Source organism: Ovis aries, chromosome 6, assembly GCF_016772045.2.
Source record: "Ovis aries strain OAR_USU_Benz2616 breed Rambouillet chromosome 6, ARS-UI_Ramb_v3.0, whole genome shotgun sequence".
Taxonomy (NCBI): domain Eukaryota; kingdom Metazoa; phylum Chordata; class Mammalia; order Artiodactyla; family Bovidae; genus Ovis; species Ovis aries.
This window is the reverse complement of record NC_056059.1, coordinates 114,736,103-114,751,913: the sequence shown is the minus strand read 5'-3', so window position 1 is coordinate 114,751,913 and position 15,811 is coordinate 114,736,103. Positions and strand designations below refer to the sequence as shown.

At 55.1% G+C, this 15,811-nt stretch overlaps 1 protein-coding gene across 2 annotated transcripts in view; it reads right to left on the bottom strand.

The window, feature by feature from the left end:
- The window catches only part of SORCS2 (sortilin related VPS10 domain containing receptor 2), a 489,434-nt gene that overhangs the window by 85,296 nt on the left and 388,327 nt on the right, over positions 1 to 15,811 (bottom strand). For both annotated transcript variants that reach the window (XM_042251675.2, XM_027971238.3), the window contains exon 4: positions 1,153 to 1,317. In XM_042251675.2, the coding sequence (XP_042107609.1) occupies positions 1,153 to 1,317 (165 nt within the window). The remainder of the gene's footprint in view (positions 1 to 1,152; positions 1,318 to 15,811) is intronic.

Here is a 15,811-nt window from a genome sequence, read left to right as displayed (position 1 = left end):
CACACACACACACACACACACACACACACGGCAACGTGAAGACGGAGCAGGAAGCGTTGAAGACACTGCCTTTGAAGCTCAGCGTGACTCGTCACCAGCCACAGAATTCCAGAAGCTGGTGGAGGTGAGGGAGAGACCCCCCGGAGCCTCCAGGGGGAGAGTCACCCCACACACGCCCTGGATTTGGCCTCGTGAAACTGATCTGGGGCCTTTGGCCGATACACTTCTGTTGTTTTAAGCTGTCAGGTTTGTGGTCGCTCCTTATGGTGTCTGCAGGAACCCGACCCAGGCCTTTCCTGCAGGCGGGCGGCCCTTCCTCCAGGGGCCCTCAGCCCGCCTTCTCCCAGCCCCGGGGTCTCCTACCGCACCCAGGCTGGCCCTGGAGAGAGCCCCTCACCGCACACTCCTCAGTCACCCATGAAGGTGCCCTGGGCTCCTGCGGCCCTGCTGGACTGCCCTCAGAGGAGAGGACGCTGGTTTGGGGTCAGAAGGACAATTCCCTCTCCTGGTAAAGGTGGAAGAGGCTTCCAGGCGAAGGGAAGGGCATGGGGTGGGAGGGTGTGTGGAATGTTCTGGAAGTGGAGGGAGGCTCCACGGCTGGAGTGTGCTGGGGGGCAGACTGGAGGGTCTGTCAACCATCTCGTGAGCCTGTTGTACCTCACCTTCATCCCACCGGCTCTCACTTGAACCCATGAGCTTCTGAGGGGCACCTGACCACTCAGCCCTGGGGAGCAGCGGGTGATGGGGTCCCCGGCCTCAGCCCCGGGGAGCAGCGGGTGATGGGGTCCCCAACCCCAGCCCCGGGGAGCAGGGGGTGATGGGGTCCCCGGCCTCAGCTCCAGGGAGCAGGGGGTGATGGGGTCCCCGACCCCAGCCCCGGGGAGCAGGGGGTGAGGAGGTTCCTGACCTCAGCCCCGGGGAGCAGGGGGTGATGGGGTCCCCGACCCCAGCCCCAGGGAGCAGGGGGTGAGGAGGTTCCTGGCCTCAGCCCCGGGGAGCAGGGGGTGATGGGGTCCCCGGCCCCAGCTCCAGAGAGCAGGGGGTGATGGGGTCCCGGCCCCAGCCCTGGGGAGCCCTCCTGCGGCCCAGGGCTCCCGGGTCCCGGGTGATGGGAAGGCTCCCTGTCCTCCGGGCTTCCCCTGGGCGGCTCACCTTGCCTTCCTTGGTGTAGGCCAGCAACTTGTCCTCCTCCCGGGGGTGGAAGATGAGCGTCTCCACGGAGAAGGGGACGACCTGTTTCTGGAAGGTGGCGCCCTCGTCCACGCTGAGGAACAGGCTCTGGTCCCGGTCGCTGAGCGAGGAGCTCACGAGGATGATCTGAAAGACACGGGTCAGGAGATGCGTCTGCACTCCTCCGGGCCACTGCCTGCAGCGGGCTCCCCGCAGCCCCCAGCGGCAACCAGCCCAGCCGACACTTGGCTCCAGACTTCCCACCTGCAGAGCCCGCATGGCAGAGTCCTGCGGTTCGGAGCCCTGTTTGTGGTGCTTTGTTACGGCCGCCCCAGGACACTGACTTGTCCAGTGAGAGCTCTGCAAGGGCTGGGGCAGGGGGTGGGGAGTGCCCAGAGGAGGCTTATTGTGAAGAGCGCCGGGAGCAGGGGCCGTGTGGGAGGCTGCCTCTTCCTAGCTGGAGGCTTCGGGGTGGAGTCGGAGCCCACCCTCCGTATTCTCCCCTGACCTCAAGCCCAGCATTGGATCGCGCTGGAGATGACGGGAGATGCATACGGCTTAGAGTGGCCCCGACTCCACTCCGACGTGAAACTGATGGCAAGGCGCCCCCCGAGAGGACGAGGGGCACCTCCACCATGCGCGCCCCACAGCCCCCACCCCCTGAGGTCCCTTCATGTTTGCCTTCCCTCCAGGTTCCTCTTCTCACAGGTACAAGCCCTGCCGGACTGTGTGAGGATTGTCCGCCGTGTCACAGAAAGGTCAGGACAGGCCAGCCAAGGGTCAGAACAGGGCGGCCCTGGGGCCACTCGGCAGAATGACAGGGCCCTGCGGAGGGACACACGCGAGCTCCCGGTGCGGGGGAAGGTCAACCAGCCGAGGCTGAGTCAGGAGCACTGAACGCAGGGTGGAGGGGCTGGGAGCCACTTGGTCCAGCCCCGCCCCCCAGCACCGTGGCCCCGCCTCTTGCTCCATCAGAAGAACCATTCTACTGACTCTCCTACACATGGACCTTGCAGAACCTTCACGGCTCTTCACAGCCCCAGGAGATGCAGACTCCATTATGGGGGTCCTAGGACCCTCCTGACCGCCTCCCTCCCAGCCTTACATGCGGCCTGGCCTTGCCTGGCAAGGTCCACATCCCCGCCCGTGCCCCTTTCCACCTGGGCGCACACCCTGGGATGGCCTTCCTTCTCAGGCTGGTTGGCGCTCCTGCTGCAAGACTGCTGGGGGCCCAGGACTTGTCCTCAACACTCTCACCCCATTTCATGGAAGAGGCCTCCTGCACGGAGACCGGAGCCCTGTCGGGTCAGGGGTACATCTGTGGAGGTCACTACTGATGCCCTCCCCTCCCCTCCCCACAGAGCCTGGGGGTTCCACACGCAGGATGAGTGAGTGAGTGAATGAATGAGGGAGGGAATGAATGAATGAATGAATGAGGGAAGGAATGAATGAATGAGGGAAGGAATGAATGAATGAGAGAAGGAATGAATGAATGAGTGAGTGAATGAATGAGGGAGGGAATGAATGAATGAATGAGGGAAGGAATGAATGAATGAGGGAAGGAATGAATGAGGGAGAGAGTGAATGAATGAGGGAGAGAGTGAATGAATGAATGAGTGAGTGAATGAATGAGGGAGGGAATGAATGAATGAATGAGGGACGGAATGAATGAATGAGGGAATGAATGAGGGAGGGAAGGAATGAATGAATGAGAGAAGGAATGAATGAATGAGGGAAGGAATGAATGAGGGAATGAGGAATGAACTATGTGTCGGCGGAGCAGGGGGCTGGGCACACACACTCCGTCCCTGGATAATCCAGCTCAAATTCCATGTCTGTGTGACCAGTGCCTTCGTGCTCCTTGTCTGTACAATGGGAAATGACAGGGTGAGCCCGCCACGGAGGGCTGATATGAGCGCGACAGCCGGCCTGCACAACGTCCCGCTTGGCGACTGTCCTGGAGCCGCTGCCCCCCTGCTTGGCAGGTGGCGAGACTGAGGGCAGGCGAGCGCCTGTGGTCACAGAGCCACGCTGGGTAGGGCCAGGGTCAGGGGCGATTCCACACAGGGCGGGGTTTTAGCTGGGCTGGAGCTGGCAGCCTGGGTTGGACTAGCCCAGCCCAAGAGGAGCTCAGCTTTCCCTGGGAGGGAAAGTACAATGAGACGCCCCCGGAATGACTTTCCCAAACCCCGACATGCCTCTGGAAGACAACGAAGCACGTGGAGCATAAATCAATGAGCTGCACAAAACTCCTGTTTCTTGTGAACAAAGGATACACCAGTGTGTTCCTTTTTTTCCAAGGAAACCTTCCTGGGCTCCCGGGTGAGGTCATTCACCTTCAGCAGAAAGCCTTCTGTGCCCCAGCAAGCAGAGGGGCTTGGAGCCTGATTCCTTGGTGACTCTGATCCCTGAAAGGGGGACACATGTGCTAGGGGATGTCCTTCATGGCGTGGTTTACGTGCAGGAAAAATGGGAGGGGGTGGCGGAGATGGTCAGGGGAGCCAGAGAGCGTGTACAGATGTTTCCATGGTGTTTAGGGACAAGAGAACTAATGCGCTCACACACAAAAGAGCAGGACCTTGTAAACAAGTTCAGTTTCTGTACATTTCCCATTGACAAAACTGTAAGGACGTATATAAGAGTTTTGTTATGGTAGGTGTAGAAAAGTAAGTGTGATTTTGTCAGTGGACAATGCATAGAAAGAAGGGTGGAAGGATTATTACTCAGCCATAAAAAAGAATGACACTTGCTATTTGTGACAACACGGATGGACTTGGAGGGCATTATGCTAAGTACAGTAAGTGGGACAGAGAAAGCAAATACTGTGTGATCTCACTTATATGTGGAATCTAAGAAGAAAAAGGAAAAAAAAAACCCCACAAGCTCATAGATACAGAGAAGAGACTGGTGGTAGCAGAGGTGGGGGATTGGGGATGGGCAAAATGGGTGGGTGGGGTCGAAAGGTACAAACGCCCGGTTATAAGAAGCAGAAGCCCTGGGGAGGGACTGCAGCACGCTGAGAATAACCAACAAAACTCTACTGCACATTTGAAAGTTGCTAAGAGAGTAGATCTTAAAAGTTTCATCACACAAAGAATTCTGTAACTATGTAAGGTGACCAACATCACCTAGAGTTGTTGTTATCATTTCACAATGTCAACAAATTTTATTATGTTGCACTTCTGAAACTAATATTGCTTGTCGGTTACAGCTCTGTTTTTTAAAAAAAGAGAAAGGAAAGAAACACAGGGGGTTATTAATAGTGGTTAGTCTTAAGCAGCGGGGTGAAGATATTTTTTAAATTTGAAGTAAACATTTTAGCTTAGAATAGTTTGATATTTTTGAAGATTTTTTTTGATGTGGACCATTTTTACAGTCTGTGTTGAATTTGTTACAATATCGCTTCTGTTTTAGGCATGTGGGGTCATCTTAGCTCCCCAACCAGGGATTGAACCTGCGCCCCCTACATCGGAAGGCAGAGTCCTAACCGCTGGATGGCCAGGGAAGTCTCAAACAGTTTTAGATTGGTGGAAAAGTTGCAACGATAGTACAGGACATTCCCACACAGCGCATACCCCGCTTCCTCTATTATTAACAGCCGACATCAACATTATGTGTTTGTCACAATAAGGACCCGGCATCGACACGCTGGTCGTGTCTAAACCACACGCTACATTACACCCGTTTTCCACTGATGTCTTTCTCTGTCCCTGTGCCAGGTTCCCACGTGACACTTAGTTGCCCCTTCTCCTCGGGCTCCTCTAGGCTGGGACACTTTCTCAGACTTCCCTTGTTGTTGATGACCTTGGCAGTTTTGAGGAGGACTGGCTGGATATTTTGTAATTGTGTCTCCGTTTGAGTTTGTCTGCTGTTTTTCTCTTGCTGATGCTGGGGTTCTGGGTTTGAGGGAAAGAGCCGGGTAGTGGGGGAGGTTCTAGGTTCCCTGATCACAGGGGTAGGGACTTAACTCCTTTTGCTCCCTCCAACATCCGGCACATGCCTGACCCCGAGCTGTGGGTCAACCCAGGCCTGCAGGATTTTAACCTAAATCAGCAAGAATTTAAGTTGCCCAGGGTTTATGGGAGCAGAGCAGGGGATGAGCAGAGCAGGGGACGTCAGATCCAAGTGCAGAACAAAAGGAGGGCTTCGGGAGGAGGGGACGCCCAGATGAGCTTTGAAGAATGAACGGAAATTTGATCCAGACCTGGGGAAGGAGGTTCTCAGACAGAGAGGCCAGCAGGACTGAAGACAAGCAGATGGGGGTCGCTGCTGAGACCGTTCATGTCCTCCTCCCACCTGTGTGTACTGTTCCCTCTGGCTGGAATGCAGGACCGAGACCACCCCCCCACCCCAGCCCACTCCACTGACAATGAAGAATCAGATTTCCAGATTTTTTAAATGTCACAAAATCCATGTGTGATAACATGAAAATTTTTGAAGTTTTCTGAGCCCTGTGTTCTGGGCAACTTCAACAAAGCTGAATGTTTCTTATTTCTTATTCATGCGCCTGCTTTGAGGGTGCCCCCAGCAGGAGTTCAGACTGTTTTTATGATGGGACATCCTCCTTCTTTTCTGTGCTTCTCCAATACCTCTTCATCTGGCACAGCTAATTTCGAAGGTCACCTCCTCCAGGAAGATGTCCATGATATACATCCTCCAACAGAGTTTTTCTCATCCCTCCTCTGCCCCTTCCCCAGCATCTCATGTGTTCATTTGCTCCAGTCTAACATTCCTAGGGTTCTCTCTGTGAGTCTGCCTTTCCCTCCAGGCAGGGAGGCTGTGCAGCCTGGCAGGCCCACTCCTCGTCCTTGCCATTCAGCCCAGAGGATGGGTGTTGGCCATTCCCACACAGAATGAGATCCCTGGGCACAAGGTTACCTCTCCATGACAGCCCTCAGTTACAGCTAAGGCCCTGTTCATGGTGTCACCCAGGCAGAAGGAAAAGGAACCTGAGGAAGCGATTCTGGCCAGGGGCCCAGCAATCTGGATCAAGGGCTATTTTTGGCCTCAGAGTGGGACAAGCCAGGAAAGACGGGGGAAGAAGAAAGTGCTGACAAGGAAAGGATTATTGGAGCAAAGAAAACAAATCAATTAGCATCGTGCAGAGAGGAGGCTGGCAGATTGTTCCTCCAAATTGGGAACCAGACTATTTTCAATGGTGTATTTTCACTGCTTACTATTCTGGGGAAACATATGGTACCCGAGCGAGGTTCTGGGGGCCTGCAAGGCTGGATGCCTCAAAATCAGAGGCAGCTTAGTTAAAGGGAGCTATCTGATAGATTCACTGGACTGATAGCCAGCCCATATGAAGCCTGAGTCTCAGGGTCTAATTTGCCAGGCCACGTACATGGTGCAAACATGGAGCCCCTTGTTCAAAGAGAATCAGGAATTTCAAGATGGGACCAGTAAAGCATGGATCCTCCTGAGGTGGCTTGGGTCACACACTCACGGAGTGGACTCTTCCCAGAGCTATTCGGTTAATAACTCCAGGACCAGTGGTAGCAGCATCCTTGGAGACTGTCAGACTCACGGTGCCTTGGCCCCACTGGGACCTGCATTTTCACAGCCCCTGGTGAGTCCCAGGCGCCTTCCCTTGGGTGGGGGGTGCTGCCTCAGGTCACAGGTCCTGCTCGTTTCGGCCCTGTGTCCAACTCCAAGCATGCTGGCGGACCTGGCCTCTGCTCCCCGCCAGGTGACAAGGAAATAACCAGTTGTATTAGAGCCCTGTTCTCAGCCTCCTACTCATCCCATCCACTGTGATGCTGCCCCATAGGATGGAGGTACCCACGACAGCCCCGGAGTCCAGGGAGGCCACGCCGCTCGTGGACACGGAGGCCACAGCAGACGCCTGCCAGCGCGGGGGCAGTGCAGGCTCTGGCGGCCTCACCCCTCCAGAGCCGGAGGTGGGGAGCTGGCCTCATCCCTCCAGAGCCGGAGGTGGGGAGCTGGCCTCACCCCTCCTTTGCTCCTGTAAGCTTTGCAACCTTGGGCAAATCACTTCACGTCTCTGAGCCTGTTTCCTCCCCTGTGAAATGAAGATAGGATTCCCACGGCAGAGGTGACTGGAAGAGATAAAGGAAGCAAAGTGCCTAACAGGCTGAGACGACAGCGGGTTTATTCTCGTGGTATTTTATTCTAAAGAAGCTGGGTCCACCAAGCATCTCCTTGGGTCAAGGCCCTGGAGCTGAGGCAGCTCAAAGGCGGTGGTGAGAAGGACAGTATAGGAAGCACATGGCAGGAAGCTCCAGGACAGATGAGGACAAAGGCCAACCAGCTGTCCCCAGGGTGACGAGCTCTTTCTCTAAGGGGTGGGAGTAAGGCCAGGGCATGTGGGTTTGACTGCCTCCCTAATTGTGTACCCTGAGCTGCCCTTGCCCCAGCCCAGGCCTGGCCTGGGGTCGAGGGCTTCCTGCAGGTGGTATCACCTGAGCTGGGTCTTGAAGGATGAATAGGAGTTTGCTAGGGGAACCAGTGGTGGTGGAGTTCAGGGGAACAGCACATTGATGCTGAGCGGGAATGACAGGACCCTTGTTTTGAAGAGAGTCACCTGCTTGGGGATTTGGTTTTCGGTCACATTATTGACGTGTGCTTTATTGGATATGCTCCACCCACACCAAAGTAGCCTGGATGTCGGTGGGTCGGTTGACCAGATTTGCTCCCCTGCATAGGAGTTGTGGCAGAAATGGGGTGGGGGGAGGCCTGACACTGGGCAGTGGGCACAGAGGAGGGGCCGTCCTGTGCAGGACATGAATATGAGCCACTGTGACGTGGAGTGGCAGGAGCTGCCGTGAAGCTGGCCTGCAGCATGGGTGTGGGCAGAGAGCTCCCTGTGGTCTGCTGCAGGCGAGGGGGCATGGGGCTGGGGTGCTTGTCTCCCTGAGGCTAAGTTCTCCAGGCCTGCAGCCTCTGTGCCTCCCCCAGAGCCCCTGTCTGTGTTAAAACAGATCGATTAGCTCTCTCCGCCAGGTGTTCTGGGTGGGAAGCCTGCACAGAGACCCGGCCTCGGAGGCCTGAAAATTAACAACCCTTCTGTCATTTCCCTGCCAAGCCCGGCAGGTGTCCCCAGGGTCCCACTAGCATCTGGTTGGAGAGACGCAGGAAGTACTAAGCAGGGTAGCTCTGGGGCGGCACAGCAGGGGCAGGTGGGGGTGGTGTGAATCGCTGACTGCACTTCGCGGTCACTGCAGACCTGCTAAGCTTAGGTGCGATCATCCCCATTTCTCAGATGGGAAAGCTGAGGCCAGAGAGGCCTCGCGGAAGTTTGTACTGTCAGCCAGGTTTGCCCCCAGCACTTCCCTGCATCATTCATCCACACCACATCATGACCAGTGATGTGGCTGCGTCAGCCCAGAACGTGGAAACGACACAGGGCAACGGGCCTGGAGGGTCTAGACAGATTCGCTCCCCCGTCCCCCACCACCACTCTAAAGACTATTAGGCATGGCTTCCAGACTGCAGGTCAGTCCTGAATTTGGGGGATTTCTGATCCCATAGACAGCAGAGGAAGACCGGGATGGTGGGGGAGGCAGGCTTTCTGTCCATCTTCATCTTTGTTTCCCCTGCTTGGTCCACCATTCTATTCTCTGAGGCCATTCACGCACCCATTCAGCTCTGTGTCAGACCGCAAGCTGGGAGATGAATCTCACAGGAGCCTGGCCCCCAGGGAGACCATAGCAGACAAGGGAAGTTGCTGAATGATGTGAGCCGTGCACTGGGCCAGGCGACCCTGAGAAGGGGCTGGAATGGAGGCGAGCTGTGTGCTCCCGGCAGGAGTGGGTCAGCGTCGGCCAAGTGCAGAGAGGACCCCCAGGAAGGGCAGAATGTGCAAGATGCCGATGTGGGCCTCCCACGACCAGGTCAGGAGGTTTGCCTGAACCTGGAACCCTGGACACCCTTCTGGAACCCTTAGACATGGACCTGCCCCTCCCTGCCTGCCTGGATCGTGTCCACCTGGCCTCCCGCTCAGACCTGCCCTGCCTGAGTCACCCCTGCATGAACCACGTGTGGTCCCACCTGCCAAGTCGCCTCCTCTGGTGCCCTGCTGGGCTTCCATTCCCCTATCTCCTCCAAAAGGTGGTGCCAACATCCCAGTCTGCCTTGCAGCGTAAACCCTAGCTCTGAAACCTTGAGTTAAAAAAGGAAAACAAACAGCAACCAGCAAGTGGTTCTCACCTCTGCCAGAGCTCTGGCTGGGTACGCCACAGATCTTGGGTTTCCCCTCAGACTCTTTATCAAGGAGAAGACTTGTTTTTCATCTTCGCTTTACCAAGTGGAGCCCTCAGAGGCTTCCCTCCGCATCCCCGGGGATGGGGGTCCTCAGGAAATTACCTTCCTATTTAAAACCCAATCGTCCAGTGCATTCCTTGCCAGACAGATGCGCCCAGCTGGGGACACAGGAAATTGGGCTTTGACAGACAGTGGAGACAAACAAATACAGCAGCATCCGCCCCCTGGGTCTCAAATTAGAATCTGTGCAGAGCATCTTACATACGCCAGTGTGAGTCATCCTGAGTGAGAATAACTCTGCTACCCGGAGAGGAGAACGCGCGGCTGAATGCCTCTCGCTGGGCTATTCAGCACACACTTGGATTGCTACCCAGGGTGTTAGCAGAAAGTTACTCCACGTGACGGCTTTCAGTCTGGGGGGTGCCGAGAGAAAGCAGAGCCTGGCGGAGATGCCGCTCTGCTAGGTAACCTTGGGCTCGTCTCTCTCCTCACCTTCAACTCAGAAACAATCATCTGTTCTGGGCTGAGGTCCTAAATTAGGCGCCACGTGTGAAACTGTGGCAGAAATAGAAGGGCTCTTCATGGCTTTTGTGCTTTCTTAAGCCAGAAAGTAGGAAGTGACAGGCAACTCGCTCCAGTATCCTTGGCTGGAGAGTTCCCTGGACAGAGGAGCCTGGCTGGCTACAGTCCGTGGGGTCGCAAAGAGCCAAACACGATGGAGCATGCAGGCAAACCAGAAAGACCTATTCCTGAAGAAGTCACAGATCGTCGGAATTTGTGCAAACACAAGTGTGTGGCGCTGCGTCCCTGCTTGAAACCCTCAGGGCCTCTGCTGCCGGGGCTCCTGGGTCTGATGTTCACGACTCGCCCCAGTGACCTCACCCGGCTGACTTTACTCCCCGGCACCGGCCCAGGTCCAGCCTTCAGACCATGTCCACATCCCCAGATGTCAGCTGCACCCTCACACTCCTTTGCCCTGGGAAGCCCTGGCTGTCTTCTCCTTGACCGCAGTGAGGAAGCGGGCCTGGAGGGGGCAGGCCAGAGGCTGACCAGGAGGACTCAGGGGTTACCAGCTGAGATAAGCTGGTGGCCTGGGCTGGGGCAGACGTCATGCAACTGGAGGAGAGTGGGCGGGTGTCTGTGACATTTCATGGTCAGAGTTCAGCGGGTTTGGTGAAGGAAATAGATGGAGAAATAACGGAACACTAAGCGCGTGGCTCGGGCCGGCGTGTGGACGCTGACCGCTGGTGGACATGAGGACCAGCCGGTGAGGGGGAGGGCTGGCTTAGGGGAGGAAGAGGGGCCCAGGGTGAGCCTCACGCTGGGGCTGAGCTTCCTGAGGGTCACCCCAGATGGATAGAGGAGCTCGGGGTTGGTACTTGGGGTAAGTTCAGCAGAGAAGCCTGCCCTGGGGTAGGCCTTTGGAAGGTCCATGCTCAGACGTGTAACTGGGGGTCCTGGGAGTGGAGGACCCTCCCAAGGAGTGAGAAAAGAACTGGCCAGGGACGGGGACCAGAGAGACCGCTGCAGAAAGTGCCTACGGGGAGGGCCCTTCCCCTGGGCCTTACGGCTGAGGGGGAGAGACAGGGAGTAAAGCAAACGTCGGAACACGATGATTTCAGACAGTGAGACGCACTACGGGAAAAATGAAATCAGGTGATTGGACGACTGTGTGTATATGCCTGTGTCCATGCGCACACACACACGTAAGCTTGCATGTGTGTATGGCACACAGGCATTCATATATGCATGTATAAAGAGATGCATGCACATGAATATGGGCTTCCCCAGAGGTGCAGACAGTAAAGAATCTGCCTGCAATTTAGGAGACCGGGGTTTGATCTGTGAGTTGGGAAGATCTCCTGGAGAAGGGAATGGCAACCCACTCCAGTATTACCAACCGGAGAATCCCATGGACAGAGGAGCCTGGCGGGCTACGGCCCATGGGGTTGCACAGAGTCGGACGCGACTAAGGGACTAACACGCGTGAATGAGCATCTGTGGAAAGGTGAATGAAGCAGCCCAGAAGGATAAAGCGCTGTTTCTGGCTGATGAGACTGCGGGTGTCAAGTTTTTCCTGTCTTACTGTTTCTACTTCCGCTCTTACTATGTCATGTTTACCTAAGATGGGAGAGGTACTCAGTACATATCTGTGGGATCAACAGATACATTTTCATAAACTAACATTTTGAGATGAAAGTGTGCTAAACGTACACATCCACCCATCCCCCCACCCATCCGTCCATCATCTACCCATCCATGTATCCATCACCCATCCCCCCACCCATCTGTCCATCATCTACCCATCCATCTATCCATCACCCATCCCCCCACCCATCCGTCCATCATCTACCCATCCCTCATCCATCCATCCACCTAGCCATTCATTCAATCTTCCTTCCTCCCCTCCCTCCCTCCCTTTCTGCCTCCTTCCCTCTTCCAGTTCACTATTCACCCTCCATCCATCGACCCAGTGAGAATGGCTTTGGGGAGAGGCTGTACGAGGATACAGCAAGCGAGTGCCGCACACTCTGAGCCCCGCGCACTCTTTAGTCACCGGATGTAACCATCATCACGCAGCCCAACCCTCAACCCACCCTTCTTGACGTGGGCACCAGAGGCTTGTGCCTCCCAGTCTTGTCTCTGCATAAAGTTGAGCTCCATCAAGTAGGGGTGGGAAAGCAAAAAGGAGATAAATTTACTGAACATGTACTCTGCAGTGCCCCCGCTCCGCTGGTAGCTCAGCTGGTAAAGAATCTGCCTGCAATGTGGGAGAGCTGGGTTTGATCCCTGGGGTTGGGAAGATTCCCCGGAGAAGGGAATGGCTACTCACTCCAGTATTCTGGCCTGGAGTATTCCATGGACTGTATCGTCCGTGGGGTCACAAAGAATTGGGCACGATGGAGCGACTTTCACTTTACTTTGCTCCAGGCTCTGCACTAGGCACCAGCCTTTTATCATCTTATTTTCACAACAGCCACAATGCGGGAGGGGTTTTTGTTTCTATTTTAAAGACAGAACTAGGAGCTCAGAGGGGTGAAATGAGCCGCTCCAGCCCGCACTGTCTGCGTGCCTCTGCCCTGGCACAGAGCCGACTCTGGTGCTGAGAACCCTTGTCCTGCTTCTGTGTTGAGATCGACAAGCATCCAACACAATTTAGTAAAGCATCCGCTCAAACACAATTACAGAATTGATCGTCAGGAAAGGATTGGTTCAGTTTTAATTACCAGCCTGACAATCACTGAAATGCCAAGAAACATCCCCAAGAACATCTGTAAATTGAATGAAGAGGCAGACCTTTTCCCTTTGGCTGGACGCTGACTTGGAAGATCTCGTGTCTGATCGATAGTAACCAGATAAGGCGAACCTATCACAGGACCTATAAAAACAACTCGTTGCCAATATTTTAGAGCCGCGGCTTACATATACAATCTTGTCTGTAACATTCGGGAAATATGAGGCCCCCATCTCCCCCGTAATTATTGATGATCTGAGTTCTCTAAAGGGGCTGACGCTGAGGCTCTGGAGTGAGTAGGGTGTAATTGTTTTGTTTGGCTGTCTGAGGATGTTTTGCAAAGCTAAAAAGCCTGCTTGCTGGGCAGAGGGTGGCGGACGGTTAATTCTCTGGAGTGACTGTGTTTGGGAAAATTGCCTTTTATCAGGACAGTTGAATTAACAATGCATGTGAACAATTTGCTCATTCATCTGTGCCTAACTGACCAGCAGAATGCGAGGGAATGATTTCCCTGCCTTCTCGGGGTGCGTTTTCCACGCTGGCTTGGGCAGCCGCCGGGGTACAGATGACAGCGTTTGACTGTGAAGTGACTGTGGAATCTCCAAAGGCTCTCTTTCAATATGTGTGATTAGAGACCAAGATTATCACTGCCATGCTTGTTGGGGAAAGCACGCCCAAAGCCATGGTCCATCAGTGCAGGGACTATTGATGTTCTGTGCTCGTAGAAGCCAGTAAGGACAAAGCAGAAAGGAGCAGCACTGTAGCTTCCTCGTATCTGTGGGAGGAAATTGACTCTACCAGGGGAGCCCCAGTCAATGGCCTGTAGCAGAAATCACCTGGATCGTGGTTTTCCTGAATGAGACACTCCTGCCTCCTGTGGAGTGGATAATAGCATTGGTAATAATCCTCAGTCAGTCCAGTCGCTCAGTCGTGTCCAGCTCTTTGCGACCCCATGGACTGCAGCACGCCAGGTCTCCCTGTCCTTCACCAACTCCTAGAGCTTGCTCAAACTCATGTCCGTTGAGTTGGTGATGCCATCCAACCATCTCATCCTCTGTCGTCCCCTTCTCCTCCTGCCTTCAATCTTTCCCAGCATCAGGGTCTTTTCCAATGAGTCAGTTCTTCTCATCAGGTGGCCAAAGTATTGGAGTTTCAACTTCAGCATCAGTCCTTCCAATGAATATTTAGGGCTGATTTCCTATAGGATGGACTGGTTGAATCTCCTTGCAGTCCGAGGGACTCTCAAGAATCTTCTCCAACACCACAGTTCAAAAGCATCAACTCTTCGGCGCTCAGCTTTCTTTATGGTCTGATTCTCACATCCACACATGACCACTGGAAACACCAGAGCTTTGCCTGGATGGACTTTTGTCCACAAAGTAGTGGGCCATGCTGTGTGGGGCCACCCAAGACAGACGGGCCATGCTGGAGAGTTCTGACAAAACGTGGTCCACTGGAGAAGGGAATGGCAAGCCATTTTAGTATTCTTGTCTTGAGAACCCCATGAACAGTATGAAAAGGGAAAAAATAATCCTATGTGTCATTTATCAAGCACTTACTGTGTGCCAGGCACTTATACCGAATACTTGGCTCATGTTTCCAACAATCCTCTGATGAGGTGGTTGCTGTTATTGTCCCTGTTTGATGGATGAAGTGAATTCCAGGGCGGGCAGTGACCTAAGGTCACATGGTGGGAGCTGACCCGAGATGCAACCCAGGCAGCTTCCTTCCCACACACTGCAAAGATGGGGGGAGCATGTTTGCCGAGGTTAGGGGCTCTAGGCGACAGAGATGAGGGGTGCACGCTGCAGAGATGGTGGGGGCGCTCATGGCCCTTCCCTTGCTCTTTGCTTGTGCAACACAGAGCCCATGTTGGCCAGTTGTGCCAGGAAGCACAGCCTAGTTGTCCTTGCCTTCATGGAGCACACAGTCCAGTGGTGAGACGTGACCAAGGAAGCCCCCAAATGAGCGGCTCTGGGCTCTGGGCAGGGCCCCAACCCTTGACGACAGGGTGGGGGGAGGGGGCCTGGCAAGAATACAGAGAGAGGGAGCTGGCCGGGTCCCACAGGAAGGGATGCAGAGGCAGGAGACGGGGAAGAGAGGACCACAGGCAACGTGGAGAAGGGAGACTTGGGGGCTTTTTGGATGGCCACTGGGAGGGGCAACAGGGAGTCTCCTGCCTGGGGTGCTGGGAGGAAGCAGTGAGCCACACAGACCTGGGTCTGCCCTGGTGGCACTGACGGCCTTTAAAGGAGAAAAGCCTGGGGAGGAGACTGAGAAGAAGTGGGCACAGAGGCGAGATGAGACCAGAGAGCACAGGCCCAGGGGGGCCTGGGCCCGAGGGGGCGGCCATGTGGGCAGCTCAGACAGGGGAGGGTGGAGCAAGCACGACTGTCGCAGGTGGGTGTCCCTGTCGCATGTGTGTATGTCCCTGGTTACCACCGACTGTCACAGGTGGGTGTCCCTGGTTACCACCGACTGTCACAGGTGGGTGTCCCTGGGTAACACCAACTCACAGGTGGGGTGTCCTTGGGTACCACCAACTGTCACAGGTGTGTGTGTCCCTGGTTACCACCAACTGTCACAGGTGGGTGTCCCTGGGTAATACCAACTCACAGGTGGGGTGTCCTTGGGTACCACCAACTGTCACAGGTGTGTGTGTCCCTGGTTACCATCAACTGTCACAGGTGGGTGTCCTTGGGTAACACCAACTCACAGGTGGGGTGTCCTTGGGTACCACCAACTGTCACAGGTGTGTGTGTCCCTGGTTACCACCAACTGTCACAGGTGGGTGTCCCTGTCACAGGTGGTTGTCCCTGGTTACCACTGTCACAAGTGGAGTGTCCCTGGGTACCACCAGTTTTCACAGATGGGTGTCCCTGGTTACCATCGACTGTCACAGGTGGGTGTCCCTGGGTAACACTGACTGTCACAGGTGGATGTCCCTGGTTACTGCCAACTGTCACAGGTGGGTGTCCCTGGGTACCACTGACTGTCACAGGTGGGGTGTTCCTGGGTACCACCGACTGTCACAGGTGGAGTGTCCCTGGGTACCACCAACTGTCACAGGTGGGTGTCCCTGGTTACCAATGACTCACAGGTGGGGTGTTCCAGGGCACCACTGACCATCACAGGTGGGGTGTCCCTGGGTACCACCGACTGTCACAGGTGGGTGTCCCT